The 18,536-nt window shown below is 41.5% G+C and overlaps 1 protein-coding gene across 1 annotated transcript in view; it reads left to right on the top strand.

Annotated features, from left to right (window-relative positions):
• The window catches only part of CCDC71 (coiled-coil domain containing 71), a 33,437-nt gene extending 15,195 nt beyond the window's left edge, over nucleotides 1–18,242 (top strand). Inside the window, exon 2 of the mRNA XM_063426715.1 lies at nucleotides 16,870–18,242. Within this exon, the coding sequence (XP_063282785.1) occupies nucleotides 16,908–18,050 (1,143 nt within the window). The 5' untranslated portion in view covers nucleotides 16,870–16,907 and the 3' untranslated portion in view covers nucleotides 18,051–18,242. The remainder of the gene's footprint in view (nucleotides 1–16,869) is intronic.
• The last annotated feature ends 294 nt before the right edge of the window (nucleotides 18,243–18,536 follow it).

The raw sequence follows: 18,536 nt of genomic DNA, 5'->3' as shown, positions 1-18,536 counted from the left end.
TTTTTTTTGAATGCACATTAAATTTGATGGCGCATTAGATTCAAGTAAATATGGTATCTGAAATTACCTCAGATCAACCTATCCACCTCTGAAGTCTATTCCTCTGTCTTTTCTCATGTCAGTGACTAATTATCTAGCTCTACTCAGATTCCTGAATTCTCTGAGACTGTTGACGGCATCTCTATAACCCTAAGTCCCTTGCCTCGAAGTAAAACTTGAATTCAATCTGTCACTCATTTCCCACATCCAGTTTCTCTTTATCCTGCTGCAACCTCCTATGTAATATTTCCAAATTGTGTCAGTTTCTTAGCACTTACACCACTAAGTAACTCATTCACACCCTTGTTATTTGTTGACTTAACACCACAAGCATACTATGATGTCCTGCAAAATGTGGGCTTTAAAGCCGCATGACAGCATATTGTTCTTGCTTTTTTAGATTTTATTAATATCAAATTGTGTTCCAAATTAGTATAGCTCAAATACAAGTCTTTGTTTTAATCAGAACTTGTACAAACTTCTCCATCCTTAAGGGATCAACTACTGCAATTACCTAACAACTGGCCTTCCTCTCTGTCCTTCAATCCATCCTGAATGCCTCTGCCAGGCTAATCCAGCTTACCCGTCATTCTGTATCTACTGCGCCTCATTGCCAGTAAGTCACTTCACTGGATTTACACCAACAGCAGAATTTAAAAACAGAAATTTTACTTACCGTAAATTCTTTTTTTCTTAATATGGTTGCAGTACCATAGGGGTTTTGCCCCTTCCCTGTGGACAAGCGTCTAACAAGATTAATAAAATCAAACAATCCCCTGCCCCTTGCCCTACAAAGGGCTATCCGGCAAAACCTACCGCAGTAAGCAGCAAGAAAAACACAGACAAAACTTATACTGCAACAAAAATTTAATATAGAGGGAGGGAAGCCTTACTGCCACCATATTAAGAAAAAAAGAATTTACGGTAAGTAAAAATGTCTGTTTTTCTGTCATATGGTGGCAGTACCATAGGGATGTAGCAAGATCCCCATCCGGGCGGTGCTACGCCACAACAGCTTGCAACACCTTACGCCTAAACGCTGCTTCAGAGGAAGAGAATATGTCTAGCCTATAGTGCTTGATGAAGGTGTTAAAGGAAGACCAAGATGCAGCCTTACAGATGTCTTCTGGAGAAGTAAGAGCCCTCTCTGCCCATGAGGTAGCCATAGCTCGGGTAGAATGGGCCTTAAGAGCAACTGGAGCCTGAAAACCTCCTGTCGAATATGCCAATCCAATAGCCTGTATGAGCCAACGAGACAAGGAGTTGCGGGAAGCTTCTTTTCCGTTGAACTTGCCCTGAAAGTTAATAAACAGGTGGTCTGAATTCCTATACTCCTTAGTTCTAGAAAGGTAGATCAGTAAGGCTCTTCTAACATCCAAATTATGCCATTTAAGTTCCTGGGGAGAGGATGCATTACTTCAAAATGAAGGAAAAACAATTGGCTGATTTACCGTCTTAGAGGAGAAGACCTTAGGCAAAAAGGAAGGCTTAGGGTGAAGGACCACCGTGTCCTTGTGGAAAACCGTAAATTCATCCGAGGAGGAAAGAGCCTGAAATTCTCCAACTCTCTTGGCCGATGTGATGGCCACCAGAAATGCAACTTTTAGAGACAGCATTTTTAAGGGGACCTTTTCCAAAGGTTCAACGGGTGCTTCACGGAGCGCTTTTAAGACTAAGGATAAATCCCAGGCGGGAAACACGGATCTCCTAGGAGGACGCTTGAGTCTGATGGACCTAAGAAATCTCCTGATTTGAATGTGGGATGCCAAATCCTTAATCAGAAAGAAACTTAAGGCCGATTTTTGACCTTTTAAGAGTAGATACCACCAGACCAGTCAAAAAAACCATCTTGTAAAAAATTAAGAATGGTGTCCAGAGATGGATGAGCAATCAGGCAGCGATGCTCTTTACACCAGTGAAGAAACTTGACCCATATCCGAAAGTATATCTTCAAAGTGGAATGTCTGGTAGAGCGCAGTAAGATAGCAATTCTGTCATCATCTATACCCTGTTTATGAAGGATTAACCTTGCAGTAGCCAAGCCGTCAACCTGAACATCTTCAGAATTTCTATAGGTAGATTCCTTTTCACAATAAGATCGTTCGAGATTGGAAGTTCCCAACATGCAGCGGTCATCTACTTTAAAGCCGAGAACCAGCCCCTGTTTGGCCAAGACGGAATGATATCTAAAATCACTGCTTTGTCTGTTCTTATTTTTTGAAGAATCCGTGGGATTAGTTTCATGGGAGGAAAGACGTAGGCCAGCTTGAAGTTCCATTTTATTGATAGCCCGTCTATTCACCGAGGTGATCTGCTCTGAACAGGGAGGCAAATTTGTTAGCCCTTGTTGTTCGTAATCCTTGCCATAAGGTCCACTTCTGGAACTCCAAACCTTCTGGTCAGACTCCTGAATATACCCAGATTTAAGGACCATTCTTTTTGATCCCACTTTCCTCTGCTTAGATCGTCGGCTATGACATTGTCAATCCCTCGGATGTGTACTGCCAAAATGTCTTCTAGATATCTTTGTGCCCACTCCATGATCTCTGTGCACAGAAGATAAAGGGTCCTCGCTTTGGTTCCTCCTTGGCGGTTGATGTATGAGACCACTGTGCAATTGTCTGATTAAATTCTCACAGTCTTCTGCAGTATGGCCTTAAGTGATGTAGGGCGAACAGTATGGCCTTTAACTCCTTGAAATTTGCGGATCCTTCCATCTCCCTGACCAAATTCCCTGAAACATGATGGTACCTAGATGAGCTCCTCAACCGGTTTTGAAAGCATCGATAGTGATTACCAACCAGCTTTTCGGACGGAAAGACAAACCTCTTGAAAGGTATTCTGCGTTATCCACCAAGATGCTTTACATGAAGGGATATCCGAAACAGAAAAATTTCTGTCTTAAAGGGACACTATAGTCACCTGAACAGGTTTAATACCTTCACTGGCTGTCAGACGGCCACCAGCGGGACTTCCTATCATGTAGGGCCCTAAAAAGGCCTTGTACACGTCAGACTTTTCAAAATACGTCTGACAAGTGCAGGAGAGAGAAGGCACTGTGTGCACGCCTTCTCTCTCCTGCCTGTCAGCAGAGGAGAGGGGGCGGGCAAAGACCGCGAGCTGAGTTGTCAGCTCAGCTCGCAGCCGCCCGCATGCGCGGGATTGCGCTCAGGTAGTGCCCTTCCAAATGGAAGCGTCTGATTGCTCCCTGCTCGCGCCCGCCTATTTCGGCATTTTGACAAAATAGGGGGCGCAGCTTCACGAGGCTCCCGGCGCTGGAACCAGGTGAGTCAAATACTCTGCCTGGAGAGTCCCTTTAATCTTCTTTCTTTCTTGGCCAGGTTGTCAGAATATCCCCGTACCTCGGACCTTACCCATTTGACTGCGGGAAAAGTAGAAATCAGTAAACCTAAAACGCCCATAGCGTGTCTGAATGAACACCTTTCCTCTTTCTGGAGACTGGAAACTACTCTCCAAATCTTCTTCCTCTTCTGTTTGGGAAGATAAATCGTCAAGGTGTTCGAATTGATTCTGAAACCGAGGAACTACATTTCCCTTGTTGGAATGAGGACTGACTTTTTTAAATTCAGAATCCAACCATGTTCCTGAAGAATCTTGATGGTTACCTGCAGATCGTTGAGAAGTAACTTTCTCGTTTTTGCTATGAGAAGCCACTAGTCCAGGTATGGGATAATAGATACACCTATTTCCCTTAATCGGGCTGTGATGGGTGGCAAAATTTTGTTGAATATCCTCTGGGCTGATGACAGACCGAACAGCAGAGCCCTGAACTGGAAATGGTCGAAGGACTTGCCCCTTTTCACTGCAAATCTTAGGAATCTTCTTGAGGAAACCGCAATTGGGACATGCAGCTATGCATCCTTCAAGTCTATTTTTACCATGTAGTCGCCTTCTTGTATGAGTAGAACTATAAAGGCAATTGATTCCATGCGGAACCTCTGATATGGAATAAACTGGTCTTTAAATCCAGAATGGGACGAAAGGAGTTGTCTGGTTTTAGAACTAGGAATAGCCTTGAGTAAACTCCCTGGAAGTTTTGATTTTCTGATACTCTCTCTATGACCCCTTTCTGAAAAAGTAGAATAGCTTGGGAAATAAGGGCCTCCGACTTCCTTGATGACTGGTAGGAAGAAACCAGGAATTTTGATCTTGGCTTCTTTGAGAAGAGTATCTTGTAGCCATCCTGAATTAGCTTTAGAATCCACGGATTGCTTGTGGTTCTCTCCCAGGTATGATGGAACCGTTGGAGTCTTCCTCCCACTCTTCTGGTGTCAGAACTGTTTATCTTTATTTCTGTAGGATTTCTTGAAATCGCCTCTTTGTTCAAATTTTTTTTTTTTTTTTCCTCTTCTTTGAAAATGAGGCCTCTCTTGATAGGATTTCCTGTACTTATGTTGGAAGTTCCTGTAACCCGTTTTCCAAGAGAACTTTTTATCTTGAGAAAGAGCTCTTTTAGTCTTCGACATCTGTTTAATAATTTCTTCTAATTGAGACCCAAACAGCTTCTGTTTTTCTAAGCTCGCAAAGGACCAATTTTGATGCTGTATCAGCCGTCCATGACCTTAACCATAAGGCTTGCCTTGCTACAGATGAAAGTTCCATAATCCTGGATGCCAGCTTCAAAACCTCCACCCACGTGTCTATCAAAAATTCATTAGACAACCGCATATTCTGGAACATACGGGTAAGCTGTTTATCCTGATCCGCAGAGATCATATCTTGTAAAGTGTTGAGCCATACACCATTTGTCCCTGGCCACCGCTGCTCCCGCCAGTAAGGCTTTGCATTGAAAACCAGCCGTCTGGTAAGCTCGTCTGCAGGAGGTCTCAGCCCTTTTATCCATCGAGCTTTTTAAGGCCAAAATTTCCCCTATGGGAATAGTGTTTTTTTTTTTTTTTTTTAGAAAGTTGCACCACCTGTACATCCACTTTAGGCAGCTTTTCCCAAATCTCATCACCTGAAATTCTAAAAATCTCATTGAAGTGCCGAGAGATAAAGGCACATTTCTCAGGATTTTTCCATTCTCTGAATATCAAATCAGTGAGGGTCTGTTGGACAGGAAAACCATTTTTAGGATTTGCAGAACCCTCTGGCGATAAGACTAGGTTAACTTCCTTCATGAACCTACGTAGCTCATCTGGAGGGAACCCCAGTCCTTCCCCTGAGGAGGAGCCCGATACGTCTGAATCTGTAGAGGCAGAACATTCACCAGATGACGTATCAGATCAAGAGGATGATCTCCTTTTTTTAATCCTGACTTATTTCCTGCATTGCAGTCTCAGCCTTCTTGGATTCTTTGATAGTCTCCAAAGTTTGGGCCAAATTATCCTGAAACCAGGTTAGGAAAGATTGCATGTCTTTCCGTTTAGATCTTTCCAAGGAATTTGCAGTACACTGATTGCATACTTTTTTCCTTGTGCCATCTGGAAGCGGAGTTGCACACTCACTGCAGGCTAAGTGTTTAGACTTTGCTGTAGCCTTTCCGGGTATAGAAGCTGCTAATTTCTCCTTTTCCATTCAGGATAAACAGGGCTAGACATATCTGTAGATAGAAAATAACCGTAAAATTGGCACTTAAAAAGTTTTTTTCTTACATTCCTTTTTGTAAGCTTATTACAGAGAATATTTAACATGGAGTACCTCTTCTGGCAAGCATCCATGCTGTCAGTGGGTACCTGCACAGCTTAGATACACAAGAAATTAAAATTTTTGCATGTTTTTTTTAATACAGTTTCCGGTCTGAGCATGCGCAATAGCGCAACCAGATTTTTAGGTGGAACGCATCATCACCTGGGTGTGCGTTCCACTGTTGTGCGCAGGTTTCAATTAGTCCTACCTGCGCCCAAGACCGCCTCCAGGAAGTAAATGCCGGAATCAACTCGGCATAAGAAGGCTACATCAATCCTGCTCTGTAACCGCAACGGAAAGGAGCATGGTCACTCAGCTTACCACCCGGGCATCTCTCGGACCGGATCCCACAGACCAGCAGCCTGTGTGTCTCTCCCTCCAAGACGCCGTGTCTGTCCCTGTTGGGACAAGAAAGGAAACTGGGGTAGGTTTTGCCGGATTGCCCTTTATAGGGCAAGGGGGAGGGGTTTGTTTGATTTTCTTAATCTTGTTAGACGCTTGTCCACAGGGAAGGGGCACAACCCCTATGGTACTGCCACCATATGACGGAAAAAAATGAGTAATGTTACCTTTGAGACGGTGTGGTAGCCCAGGAATGAGAATTACCCCCAAAATGGCATACCATTTGAAAAAGTAGACAACCCAAGGTATTGAACGTGGGGTATGTTTAGTCTTTTTTAGTAGCCACTTAGTCACAAACACTGGCCAAAGTTAGCGTTCATATTTGTTTTTGTGTGAAAAAAGCAAAAAACTAATATTTGGCCAGTGTTTGTGACTAAGTGGCTACTAAAAATGACTGGACATACCCATTTTGCAATACCTTGGGTTGTCTACTTTTGCAAATGGTTGCCATCATGGGGGTAATTCTTATTCCTGGGCTACCATACGCTCTCAAAGGCAACATAACCAATCTGGCAAATTTCAATGTCAAAAAAATGAAATACAAGCCTTATATGTGACTCTCTAACTTTCTAAAACCCCATAAAACCTGTGCATGGGGGGGTACTGTTATTCTCGGGAGACTTCACTAAACACAAATATTAGTGTTTTAAAACCGTAAAATATATTACAACAATAATATAGTCCATAAAAGTGCCGTTTGTTTGTAAAAAAAAAAAATGCAAAAAACGTACTTTTACTTAAAATATCATCGTTGTAATACAATTTACCAGTTTTAAACACTAATATTTGAGTTCAGCGAAGTCTCCCGAGTAAAACAGTACCCCCTATGTACAGGTTTTATGGTGTCTTGGAGAGTTACAGGGTCAAATATAGTGCTTGCGAATTAAATTCTCTGCACTTTCTCCCTGTGTTGTCAGGCATGTCAATCAAATTTTATTTAATCAAATCACATAATTATGTTAAAAGATTACTTAAATATACACGTAGAATTTTAATATATATGCATTTATAGGTATTTAAATTCTACGTGTATACTAATGTAATCTTTTATGTATTTTTATATATATATATATGTATATATGTGTGCGGTTATTTGTATTTTTTATATAGATAGAATGACATTCTATATATATATATATATCTAAGTGTATTTTGTTACCAATATATATATATTAATAACAAAATACAGTTAGAATGAAATGACATATGAATATAGAATTTATTTTAAATTTTGTTTCAATATTTTATTTATTTATTTATTATTGTAATTATACGTGTTATATATATATGTATATATTATATATATATATACATATATTATATATGTAACGTCATTCTAAGTGTATTTTAATATTAATATATATACTAATATTAAAATACATTACGTATGACGTTACATATATATAATATATATATATATATATATATATATACTTTTAATTTATTTTTTAACATGTTTAATAATAATTTTTTTTTTTTTTACAATCCCCACCAGCAGGGGGACTGTCTGACATTTCAGACAGCCTTCCTGCTGGCAGATCCACAGCCAGCTATAGGGGGCCATGTGATCGCTCTTTGAGAGCGATCACATGGCCCCCGGGGGGGCTTCATTTGCCGGGGAAGGGCTGCCTGGGCTGTCAGGCAGCCCTCCAGAAGAGGATCGCGGCGGAGGTGAGTACCGCCGAGGTCCTGGGGGCTTAAGCCGTTACGGCGTTCTATGCCGCCGCAACGGCTTTAAAGCCGCGACGGCATAGAACGCCGTAATGGCGTTAAGGGGTTAAACATTGTAGTTCCAGAGAACTGCAATGTTTACATTGCAGCTTCTAAGTCTGCCCCCAGTGGCTGTCTGCCAGACCGCCACTGGGGACGCTTCTAGAACCGACCTCTGGCGTCAGATTTTGAATAATGTTTTTCTATGGGGAGGTCTAATACGCGAGCGACTGACGTCATTAAAACCCATTTAGGTAAGGGGCTGAATGGGTTTTAACCCCTTCAGCCCAGCGATAGGGGAGCCCCGAGGGTGGGGGGACCTAATAACCCTATAGTGCCAGGAAAACGGGTTTGTTTTCCTCGCACTATAGTGCTCCTTTAACTCTACAATAACATTTTATTTTACTCCTTGTATTCTGCGACATGTAACTTATCAAAAATACCTGAAATTCCAAACGTGTGATGTACTCTGTAAATCAGAACAAATACATTTATTTTGAATTACTTTGCTTAAGCTCCATTAATTATGCACACATTATTATTGTCAACATGTGAAAAAAAATAAACTTTATTTATAGAATAAAAAAAAGTTGATAGCGCACACAGTGATTATATTTATCTGTTCAATTTAAAATTATATGTACATCATGTAATTATAGGCTGGGTTCTCCAACAGGTTCACAGTGACTTTGTTGCGAGACAGAAAGCAGACTGACAGACATCTTGGAAATAGATAAACAAGGATATGTGAGCGCTCTAAAATACAACTATCACCACTTAAGGCTGTATTCCAGAATGGCAACTACTTGACAAAACTGATATGGATCAGATAAATCATCCATCGGGATCGTTAAGACTGATATAAAATAACAATGGAATCAATCAGATATGAAATGCATAATACAAAATGTATTTACGCATAGAATAATAAAATAACTGATAATAATACAGTTAAGATTAAATGTATCACACAAACAGCAATAATGTTATCCAGTACCAAGTCACAAAACAACAGTGTCGGGCCCCCTACACCGATGGGGAAAAAATAGGTAGTAGCTGGAATTGAAAGTGTGCACACAAAGATAAAAGTAAAATAAAATAGACCATATCCAAACACATCCACTGATCCTGGGGGAGGGAGCTCTTAAACCCGCCAAACGACCAGGTAAAGGCTAAGGGTGTTGCTATGAAAAATATATCACGGAGGCGGAGCTTGACAGCCAAACCAAGCGGCCGCAAAACTCTGGAGCTCCGAGGCACAAGCGAGGAAAACTGGAAAAATACCCTCACAACTTACCCCTAAACCGCGACAGAGACCCCCAGCACCCCCCTAATACTATGGGACGCAAAACGAAAAAGCCAAACCTGGAAAAAAACAACCCGGGACTCACCATAGGAGATATGTGGAGATAGGCCCGAGAAGCAAGCGAGCACAACATGGCGGCGCTCCACGGAGGCTGCTCTGACTTTTCCGACGACCTCTCAGGAGAAGATTACTTACCGGCTCCCAGGGCAGGACAGCCCTCACAACCGACCACCGTCGACACAGACTCTGCACCAGTGACAGTGTCGGTCCTCAAGCAATTACTTGCGGACCACCATAACGACATCCATAAAGATATCACTGCACTGAGAGGTCATCTCAAAGGGGTGACAACCCGCCTAAACACAATGGAGGGCCGCATGGAAACCAACACCCGGGATATAGGGGAACTTAAACGCACCGTGCAAGAGCTGCAGCTCCAGCAACGGTCGCACGAACACCGCATGGCCGAGCACGAAGACGCCAGACGGCGTGACAACCTGAAAGTCAGGGGACTCCCGGAGGATATCTCCGAAGCAGAACTACCGAAGGTTGTTCAACGCCTGCTCGCACTGATCCTACCACCAGCACAAGCAGACCGAATACACCCCGACTACCTCTTTAGAGTCCCCAAATCACCAAAAGCACCTACTGGGGCCACCCAGGATATCATAATTGCATTCCGAAACAGAATGGACAAAACAGCAGTACTAGATGCCCTGCAAGGCAGGGCACCCCTGCAATTTGAAAACGGGGCGCTGAGCTTTTATGCCGACCTCTCCAGCGGCACCCTGGCCTGGAGACGTTCCCTCCAACCACTAACCTCACTCCGCCAACAGGGCCTTAGATACCGCTGGAGACCGTCTCACACTCTCACCATCCAGCAGGGATCAGGCTCACACCAGATTCGGGACATATGCGATGCAGCACCGCTCCTGCACTCACTGGGCCTACCTATGGACTCCCTTAAGCAAACAGGCCAGAAAAGCCTGACATCCCCACAGCATGGCTGGGACCCGACTAGAACTGTCCCATTCGTACCACAAGGACACACACCCGACCCATACGTCGCTGTTACAACTTGAACTGGGCCGGGGGCCAGATTGCCAACCTAGCGGTGCACGGCTGAAGGCTCACTGGACTTACAAATGGACTCCCTACTGTAGCTACCAATAGTTAGTAGTGTGAATGGAAGTGACCCACAGTTAGTATAAATGTTGATGGCATCTAGTGTGACGACCCCCCTAGACTACCACGCAGGGGCCACGGGATTCACATTACTCATAATTCCAGTTCAGTCTGATCTAATAACACTTGATATCACATATTGGCGACCAAGTATTAGTTCTTTCACATATTTGATTGCACTCACTTTCGTTATTGTTTTTATCTTAACTTGTACTTCCTAAGTTGATACCATTACTCCTACACCCTCAGGCGACCCCCTATCATGTCTTACTGTCAGCAGTGAAAGGGGGCCCGGAGGAAGAGGCATGTCAGGATTGGTTTGTTTTTGGTTGATGGTACTTACCGCTTCTTGAGTTATTTTATTTTGTCTCATACAGTCTGCAGTGCATGATAGCGCCTAAACGAAGCGCACCATCATCCCATGCACCGCATGTTTTCTGCTGCACTTACCCAGCCCGTTCCTTTGTCTTTTTTTTTCTTTTTTTTTTCTTTTTCAAAAACATTATATCATTTGGAAGGCTTATACCACAGTCGTAAATAGAGGTCTTAATCTTATAAGATAGAAAACAGCCCCAGTGTCGAGCTGCCCAGATATAATGATGTTCAGAATGACACATTGAGCTATTCTCGCAACTAACCCTTCACAACACTGGGTCAGCTCATCTTTTCCCATAAGCTGGTATAACGAGTTTTCCTAACAAGCGTTACAGTATTATGATGGGGGGGGAAAAATCTACGTGACAAATCCTAACACACTGTGCATGGCAAGGCTGGCCAAAATGTGGTCCATGTCGGAAATTGCTGCCTTGAGTTGTCATTTACGAGCTCATTTTAAATCAGACTCTTTGCCACATTATAATCTTAGCCCCTAAATATCCCCAAATATGATAAAAAGTGCACTCTAACACGACAGGACTACAAGATAGCTTGGGAAAATAAAATGAAATAAGAGGCACAGACTAAGCACAACCTCTAAAGATAATTCACAGGGGTACAGTGCAGTAGGTTTCAATAGTCAAGCTGTTAATCAATAAATCCCAACAATAAACAATACAGCTACCTTGTTATAATACCAAGCCGTCACACCATCCGATGTTTTCAGGGGAGAACCCTCTTAGACCAGTTCATTACAAGCCTATCTCTAAGGTATTTGAATGTTGGGGTGGTGCGGGCTACCAGGCAATCGATATATATTTTTTTCTGTTTTCTATTTAATTATTTTTGTTATATACTTGTTCTTACTACACTCGCCTCCAAATCAGCATCCAGTGAGAAGTCCAATTCCTACTCTGTATTTTTACTCTTATATTTGCTCTTCTCTCTGTACACTTGCCGGGAGTTTCTCCTGCATTTCCTAACCACCCTATGGGGTGGAACGACACACGGCTGTTGCTAAGCTAATCAGTGCATATGCTTCACTTAACGGCTATGTTTTTGTTTAAATCGCCAGGCACTGTGTCTGTTTTCTTGCTATAAATTGTTAAAAATGTGCATTATTAACGCAATGTCACACAATTGTACTACTATGCCTTTTGAATTGTTTGCTAAAGCTATTGTGGCTCTGCACACATGTTTGTAACTACATGCACAACAAAAATAAAGAATTCAAAAAAAATAAATATATCCCGAGCTAAACCACTCTAGGGTTCTGTCAAAGCAACTTACCCTGGCCTCCCGATCTTGGTGTGAGGTTGGAGGAGCACGCCAACTCCTAGCACGGGATAGGGAGTGTGGGTCGTTCCAATCGCTGCAGTCACCACAGCAGTTGCCGAAAATCACTCCCGGACCATAACCGTAAACAGAGCTGGAGATGCAGACAAGACGGACTTTGTCGAGACTAAAGTCTGCTATCCTTAATATGGGTATATATACCCTCCGTGTAAAGTGGTGACCATGGAATATCAATTAACAATAATTTTAGGTGTATTGCCTAAACATACAACTTTAAAAAAACACAAATACAAGATGCAATAAGTGTTGAATAGTATCTTGGAAATAGAGACTTTTGCTAAAAACCGGATGTGTTGTTATACTGGATGGGGCGATTTTACATCCGGATCAGACATTATTTGGTGGTGGATGTGATGTTCACTTAATTATAACAGGTGTGTTTTATTGAAGCTCTTTTGGGGGTTATATATAGATGTATGAATACTTGAGATCTTGTTCTGCACTTGAGGAAGACACAGGGTTAAAATGTTTTGTGCCTTTTTTCATATGTATTTTAACCATTTGTTTGAATAAAAGTTTTAGACTTATTGTGGCCTGGAACTTCTGAATATCCTGGGATACTACCAACATCTTAGAGTTCATATGAACCTCTTGTAGAACCCAGCCTACATCTTTTGATAGAGGATATACATTTGCAATTCAGAGCCAACTCTTAATCACTTTCAATTTGCTGGTTTTACATGTTACACTGTCGTGTTTAATGTTTATCCTATACAGGATGTACGGTACATTTGATTTTAAATTGAAAAGTAAATATAATCACTGTCACCTTTTTTAATTCTGTTTGTATTTGATATTAAGTGACAACACACTTGGTTGTATCTTTTAGCAGAATTGGCTTATATTTGTAAGCACTTTTTATCATTTTTAACCCCCTAAGGGCCAAACTTCTGGAATATAAGGGAATCATGACATGTCACACACGTCATGTGTCCTTAAGGGGTTAAATACATTTTGTGCAAGTATATTCTAGGGATCGACCGAAATTGACTTTTTTTTTTTTTTGCAAGTCTTTTTTGTTATTAAGTGCTAAATGCACAAAAAATTTGTTTTTAAGAATATTTATATATATGTGTGTGTGTAGTGGATGCATTGAGAGTTTTTGATTAGTAAATGCAGTGTGTGTGTGGGTGGGTGTGAGGGCAGTGTGTTTGTGTAGTGGATGCAGAGTGTGTGTAAAATGTGCGGTTGGAACTCCCTTCCTCTCCACCCCTTACCTGTCTCTTAATGCCGCCCCCCATTCCCCTCCCTTCTTTTTTAGTGGTCCCCCCTACCCCAGTGTTCCTTTTCCCTTCCCTCCCCTGTACCTTCGTGTCCTACCTTAATGTTCCTCTCTCCCCCCTAGTGTTCTTCACCCCCCCTTCCCTGTCCCATAGTGTTCCTTACCACGCACCTCCCCCATAGTGTCCCTTACCAGGGTCCCTTGGTAAGGAACACTATGGGGTTAGGTTGTGGTAAGGAACACTATGGGGAAGGGGTGTGTTAAGGAACACCCATAGTGTTCCTTAACACACCCCTCCCTCATAGTGTTCCTTACCACCCCCTTCCCCTATAGTGTTCCTTACCACCGCCCTCCCCCATAGTGTTCCTTACCACCCCCTTAGTGTTCTACCACCCCCGTCCCTTAGTGTTCCTCCCTCCCCTTGGTGCAGTCTCTCTCTCTCCTCTCCTTGGTCCCCGCTCCCCGGTGTGCCTCCTGGTAGCGTGGCCGAGCAGAGCAGTACGCACCGCGGTAAAGGAGATTCAGTCTCCTGTACCCGGCTGGACTGACAGGAAGTGCTTTCTCAGTGAGCACTCCCTTTCAGTCCGGCCGGGTACAGGAAACATAAGTTCCTGTACCCCGGTGCGCACTGCTCCGCTCGGCCACGCTACACAAAGTGCCTGGCAGGAGGGAGCACTGTACGCCCACCTCCTGCCAGTCACTCTGATCTGATGCGCCCCAAGGCGGCCGCTTGTGCCGCATTATGGTCGTGCCGGCCCACTCATTCATTATCGTATTGCCGGTGATTATCGGCCGAAACAAAAAATCTGAATATCTGCCGATATCGGCAAAACCGATAATCGGTCGATCCCTAGTATATAATACTGTGTTAGCCCCATAAATGAGAGGTGGAAATTGTGGTTTATCACATACATAGCAAATATGCCAACATTGCTTTGGTCCATAAAGGAACACAATTTTGCTTGTAGAAATGCTTTGTGTGAAGAGTGTGTCCTCTTTTTTTTATTTTACAAAGAAGTGCAGATTTCAATAGAAATTGGCACATTTCTAAAGTAAACTTGTCACACCCTCCTTGTCTGTCAATAAGATAATCGGTTCTGTTACTTCCTGGTTATTTAGCTCACTGGAGCTAAACAGAAGAGACAGGCATTTACCCAGAGCAGCTGCCTTGCAAAGACTACTCCTTGAGCTGCATTGGGAAGGCTGTGATTAGACAGCCATGTAAATCTGTTTTTGGGAAGAAGGGAAGAGCTTGCAAAGGCTGCAGACAAGAGGTCATCAGTGTTGTACTATCGTACATGTGTAAGAGTACAACATTGATGGTTACAGAGGATCCTGCAAGAGCACAACGCTTTTCCTCTTGACAGCAGTAGCTGCATCTTCAACACCCACTATGTTGCTTTTTAATGAAACTTTTTAGGGCTCTTTACTAAAGTGAGAATTCCAAATTTTAGGCCACAATAATGAAACTAAGTCCGCTTTGCCTTGATTTGGTTATTTTGGTCTAAAATTTTAAATTCAGTTTGAATTCTCACATTCGTAAATTACCCAGTAAATGTTTTTAACATACTCTGTTTATGGGGGAATGACAAAGCTGCTTTAAAGAAACATTCCAAACACCAAACCACTACTGCGAACCATAGTGGTTATGGCGCCAGAAGCACCATGTCTCCCCTTTTTGCTAGTGGTTTGACAACTTACCTGGGGTCCACAGGCTGCCTGTCACCTCTCCATGAGAGCCAGAAGGCCTATGCAATAAGTTAAACCTGGCAATGCAAAATGTAGCTCTTTGACCAAGAAAAATCAGCCAACATTCTCAGCCAGGGAGAGCTAAGGAAGGTCTCTATAGGAGTGACTACACTCTGGGGTGTAGGTTTGATGCTCACAGTGATCTTTTAAGAAGTAAATATCCTAAAGCTCAGTTATGTGAAATTTGGGATTCAACCGAATTTTAATGAATTGCAACCCTGGTCACTGAAGGCGTATGAAATATAGACTACTGCAACATTATTAACCTTTATGGAACAGGGTAATGCAGCTTTTTTTTTTTTTAGTGAAGGTGTAATCAAAATATTAGCATGTGAAATACATCCTTTACGAGACATAGTATTAATGCCAATTTACAGAACCTCTGCAGAAAATACAGCCAGTAGTTATTTAGATGACAGAGTTGTGAATGGTCAATTATAAAACAAACGGAAAACAGTAAAATCTAACAATGTAAATGAAAAGCTTTTAGCATAGACCGCTTTAAAAATTCTCTGTAGCACGATTAGACACCCTTTTTTTTTTTTTTTTTTGTAGTGCATAGATATAACACAAGCAGGCAAGAGGTACCCCAAAGGCATTCCTCCAGTTTTTCCCATGCGAAACAAGCGGGGCACAAGAGTAACATGCACAATTATATTAGACACCCTTTTATACTATTTATACTGCGATCCCTAAAATGTAATTCTGACCGCTAATGTTTTTCAGTTGTATAGGTTTCTGCATACTCAAGCTGAGTGTCTTGTAAAACTTACTTTTTTTTTGTCCGTCTTGGTATGCTTGAAAATGATTCATTATTTAAATAAAAGTCTTGCTGCTTTATTGACTAGTGAATTGCATATTTAAAGAGATACCATTACGTATTTAAAAAGGATACTATGCCCTGCGCATTAGGCCCTCCCATAGGAAAGCATAGGCCCTCCCATAGGAAAGCATTGAATCAATGCAGAGCATAAGGACGTCCAGCGTCAAAAGCACCTCTAGTGGCTGTCTGTGCTTAAGTGGTCTGGGTGCCTATATTGTTCCTTTAAGGCCATAAAAGCTGAGTGAAAACATAGCTAAGTAGACATTTTTCAGTTTGATTATTATGAGTAACCTTTACTATGTAGACATAAACCTGGCACCCACAAAACTGCAACCTTTGCTCCTATTATTTGAGGGTATCGTTCTTTTGCAATGTAATTGTTGCTCTAACTTCATAAGAATTGAATGTCTGGTAATGCAATGTAGCTAAAATATGCATTCACCTCTTCTGGGAAAAACAAAACTAATAGGATTTGAAAAGAGAATAACAATTTAGGTTGCACACAATTTAACCCCTTAAGGACACATGACGTGTGTGACATGTCATGATTCCCTTTTATTCCAGATGTTTGGTCCTTAAGGGGTTAAAGAATGCAAAATGAGACCCTGTGGTTTTATCACCCTTTACTGTGTTGGATAGTTTTTGTTTTTGTTTTTTGCACATGTTTGTAACTGTGTATCTAAACTTTCATTGAAAGATACCCCTGATTTTAAGCAAAAGATTTATATAAATTATCCATAACAATCATGTAAATGTAGTTACAAAATTGGTTTAGAAAACCCCCAAAAAGCAGTATGTCCTTATGACATAAAAAAAGGATATGGGTAAAAACCGAAAAATAAATAATAAAAGTATTCTGTCTTATGACACACTTTATAAGTATAGATTTATGTATACAGTAATAAACAGGTTAATGACATTTGATTAAGCCAGTTAGTATTGCTACCTTTGGTATGAGATATAATAATGTTTGGCTTTTATTTTGCGTTTTTCTAATTATTGCTTCTTTGCATTTCTTTTGATGTCTCCACTGCTGTCTGTTTTTTTTTAAAGGTTTGTGACTTGCAAAAAGATCCTTGGAATCTAATGCCATGAATGTTGAGGAGAGTCATATGGAGGAAAAAGCTGTCCACTCTTGGTCAAGAATTTCATCTGCAGGTAAAAGGGCACTTGAAGAAGCCCTCAGAGTCTTCAATCCAATGTCTAAAGACCTAACAGACACTGAGACACAGCTTGTAACCTTTTTGCAAGGACTTCGGGAGGAAGGTTATCAGCCGACAATTCTGAGCAGCAAAGATGTCTATGGCTACAGTTCCACAACAGCAGACACTCCTCCCCAGAGTGCAACGTGTACTCCAAAAATTACCTCTACTGTATCAATATCTTCTAAATCACAATCAAAAAACTCTTCTAGCAAAGTGTCAAATACTGCAGCAGCACTTTCTGTCAGTCATTCAACAGTTCCAAATAGACACTCTGCCAAAGGTTCCACAAATTTGTTGTTGAGGTCTCTGAAACAGTCAGGAGCTGAGAAATCTAAAGCTGTAGACCTTCCACACAATGTTTATCCTGGTGTTTACCCTGCAATGAGACTTTCTGTTGTTTTAGAAACTTTAGTTCCTTTAGATGCAAAACTTAAGCAACATCACATGCTAGTTTCATCAACGAAACAGACCTCAAAGGGAAAGAACACACGTGGTGCAGAGGAACACGTGGATGCCAAAACATACCAATTCATAATCAAAAAGATGCCTACGCTTGAAAATCATATCAAACCTCTAAATGGAACAATCTTAAAAGGATCTAATGGCAGGATCTTAAAGGAAAACAATGCATGCAACGCTTCTGATATATTGAATGGACGAGTTTTGGAGCATCCTTCCCAGAATTACAATGGTATCATTCAAGCTAGGTCTAATTTGAAAACCCAGAAGGGCATTGTTGGTAAAATCCAAAACAAGTATGGACAAAAACAGGAGACTGACCCAAGCAAAAAACGAAAGCAAGTTGGTGGCATTTCTGAAGCACCACCTGAAAAGAAAATGAGATGCCTCATTCCATTGAATGCAAGGTCAGCTCTGGACAAAGACAGATACGATTTGCTCAAGTCTACAGTCATTAAATTTAATAAGTCATTGTCTGATGATGAGGTCAGGAGACAAGCACAAAATATCTTACAGTTGAATCTTTCTCCTGTGATCAGAATTCAACCATTATCTTTTTCTGTTCTTTAAAATCTTTCCTGCACCATATTTTAAGGCAGAAAATGAAGTACTTTTTTTGGCCCTACACCATTTTTGGAGCTGGGAAACTTTAATTCCGTAAGAGAGCTTTGTTGACCAATCCTGTTTTTGGAATGCTTGCTTTTGTTTAGTGGCCGTTGTATTGTTCATTTTAATCTGCACATGAATTGAAGGAAAAAAATACACAAAAACCACAGCCATGCCTTTAAGAAAAGTATAAATCTGGTCTAGTTGAAAGTGGGTTTTTTTTTTCTCCTTTTTCTTAATGCCACATGGCAATATGTATATTTTGTGCAATAGTCAAGAACATTCTTATGGTATATGCACTGTGATATATATATTTTTTTTCTTCTCTCCTACTTTCTGAAATTGTATAATTGCTTATGAAAATCTTTTTAGGTGGGGTGGCTTACTCAATATGACCTGAGAAGTATTTTAGGCACTGCCCCCCACCCACCCTCCTCCACCATTTCTACT

Source organism: Pelobates fuscus, chromosome 7, assembly GCF_036172605.1.
Source record: "Pelobates fuscus isolate aPelFus1 chromosome 7, aPelFus1.pri, whole genome shotgun sequence".
NCBI classification, from domain to species: Eukaryota; Metazoa; Chordata; class Amphibia; order Anura; family Pelobatidae; genus Pelobates; species Pelobates fuscus.
The sequence above is the reverse complement of the archived record's forward strand: the minus strand, read 5'-3'. Positions and strand labels throughout refer to the sequence as shown.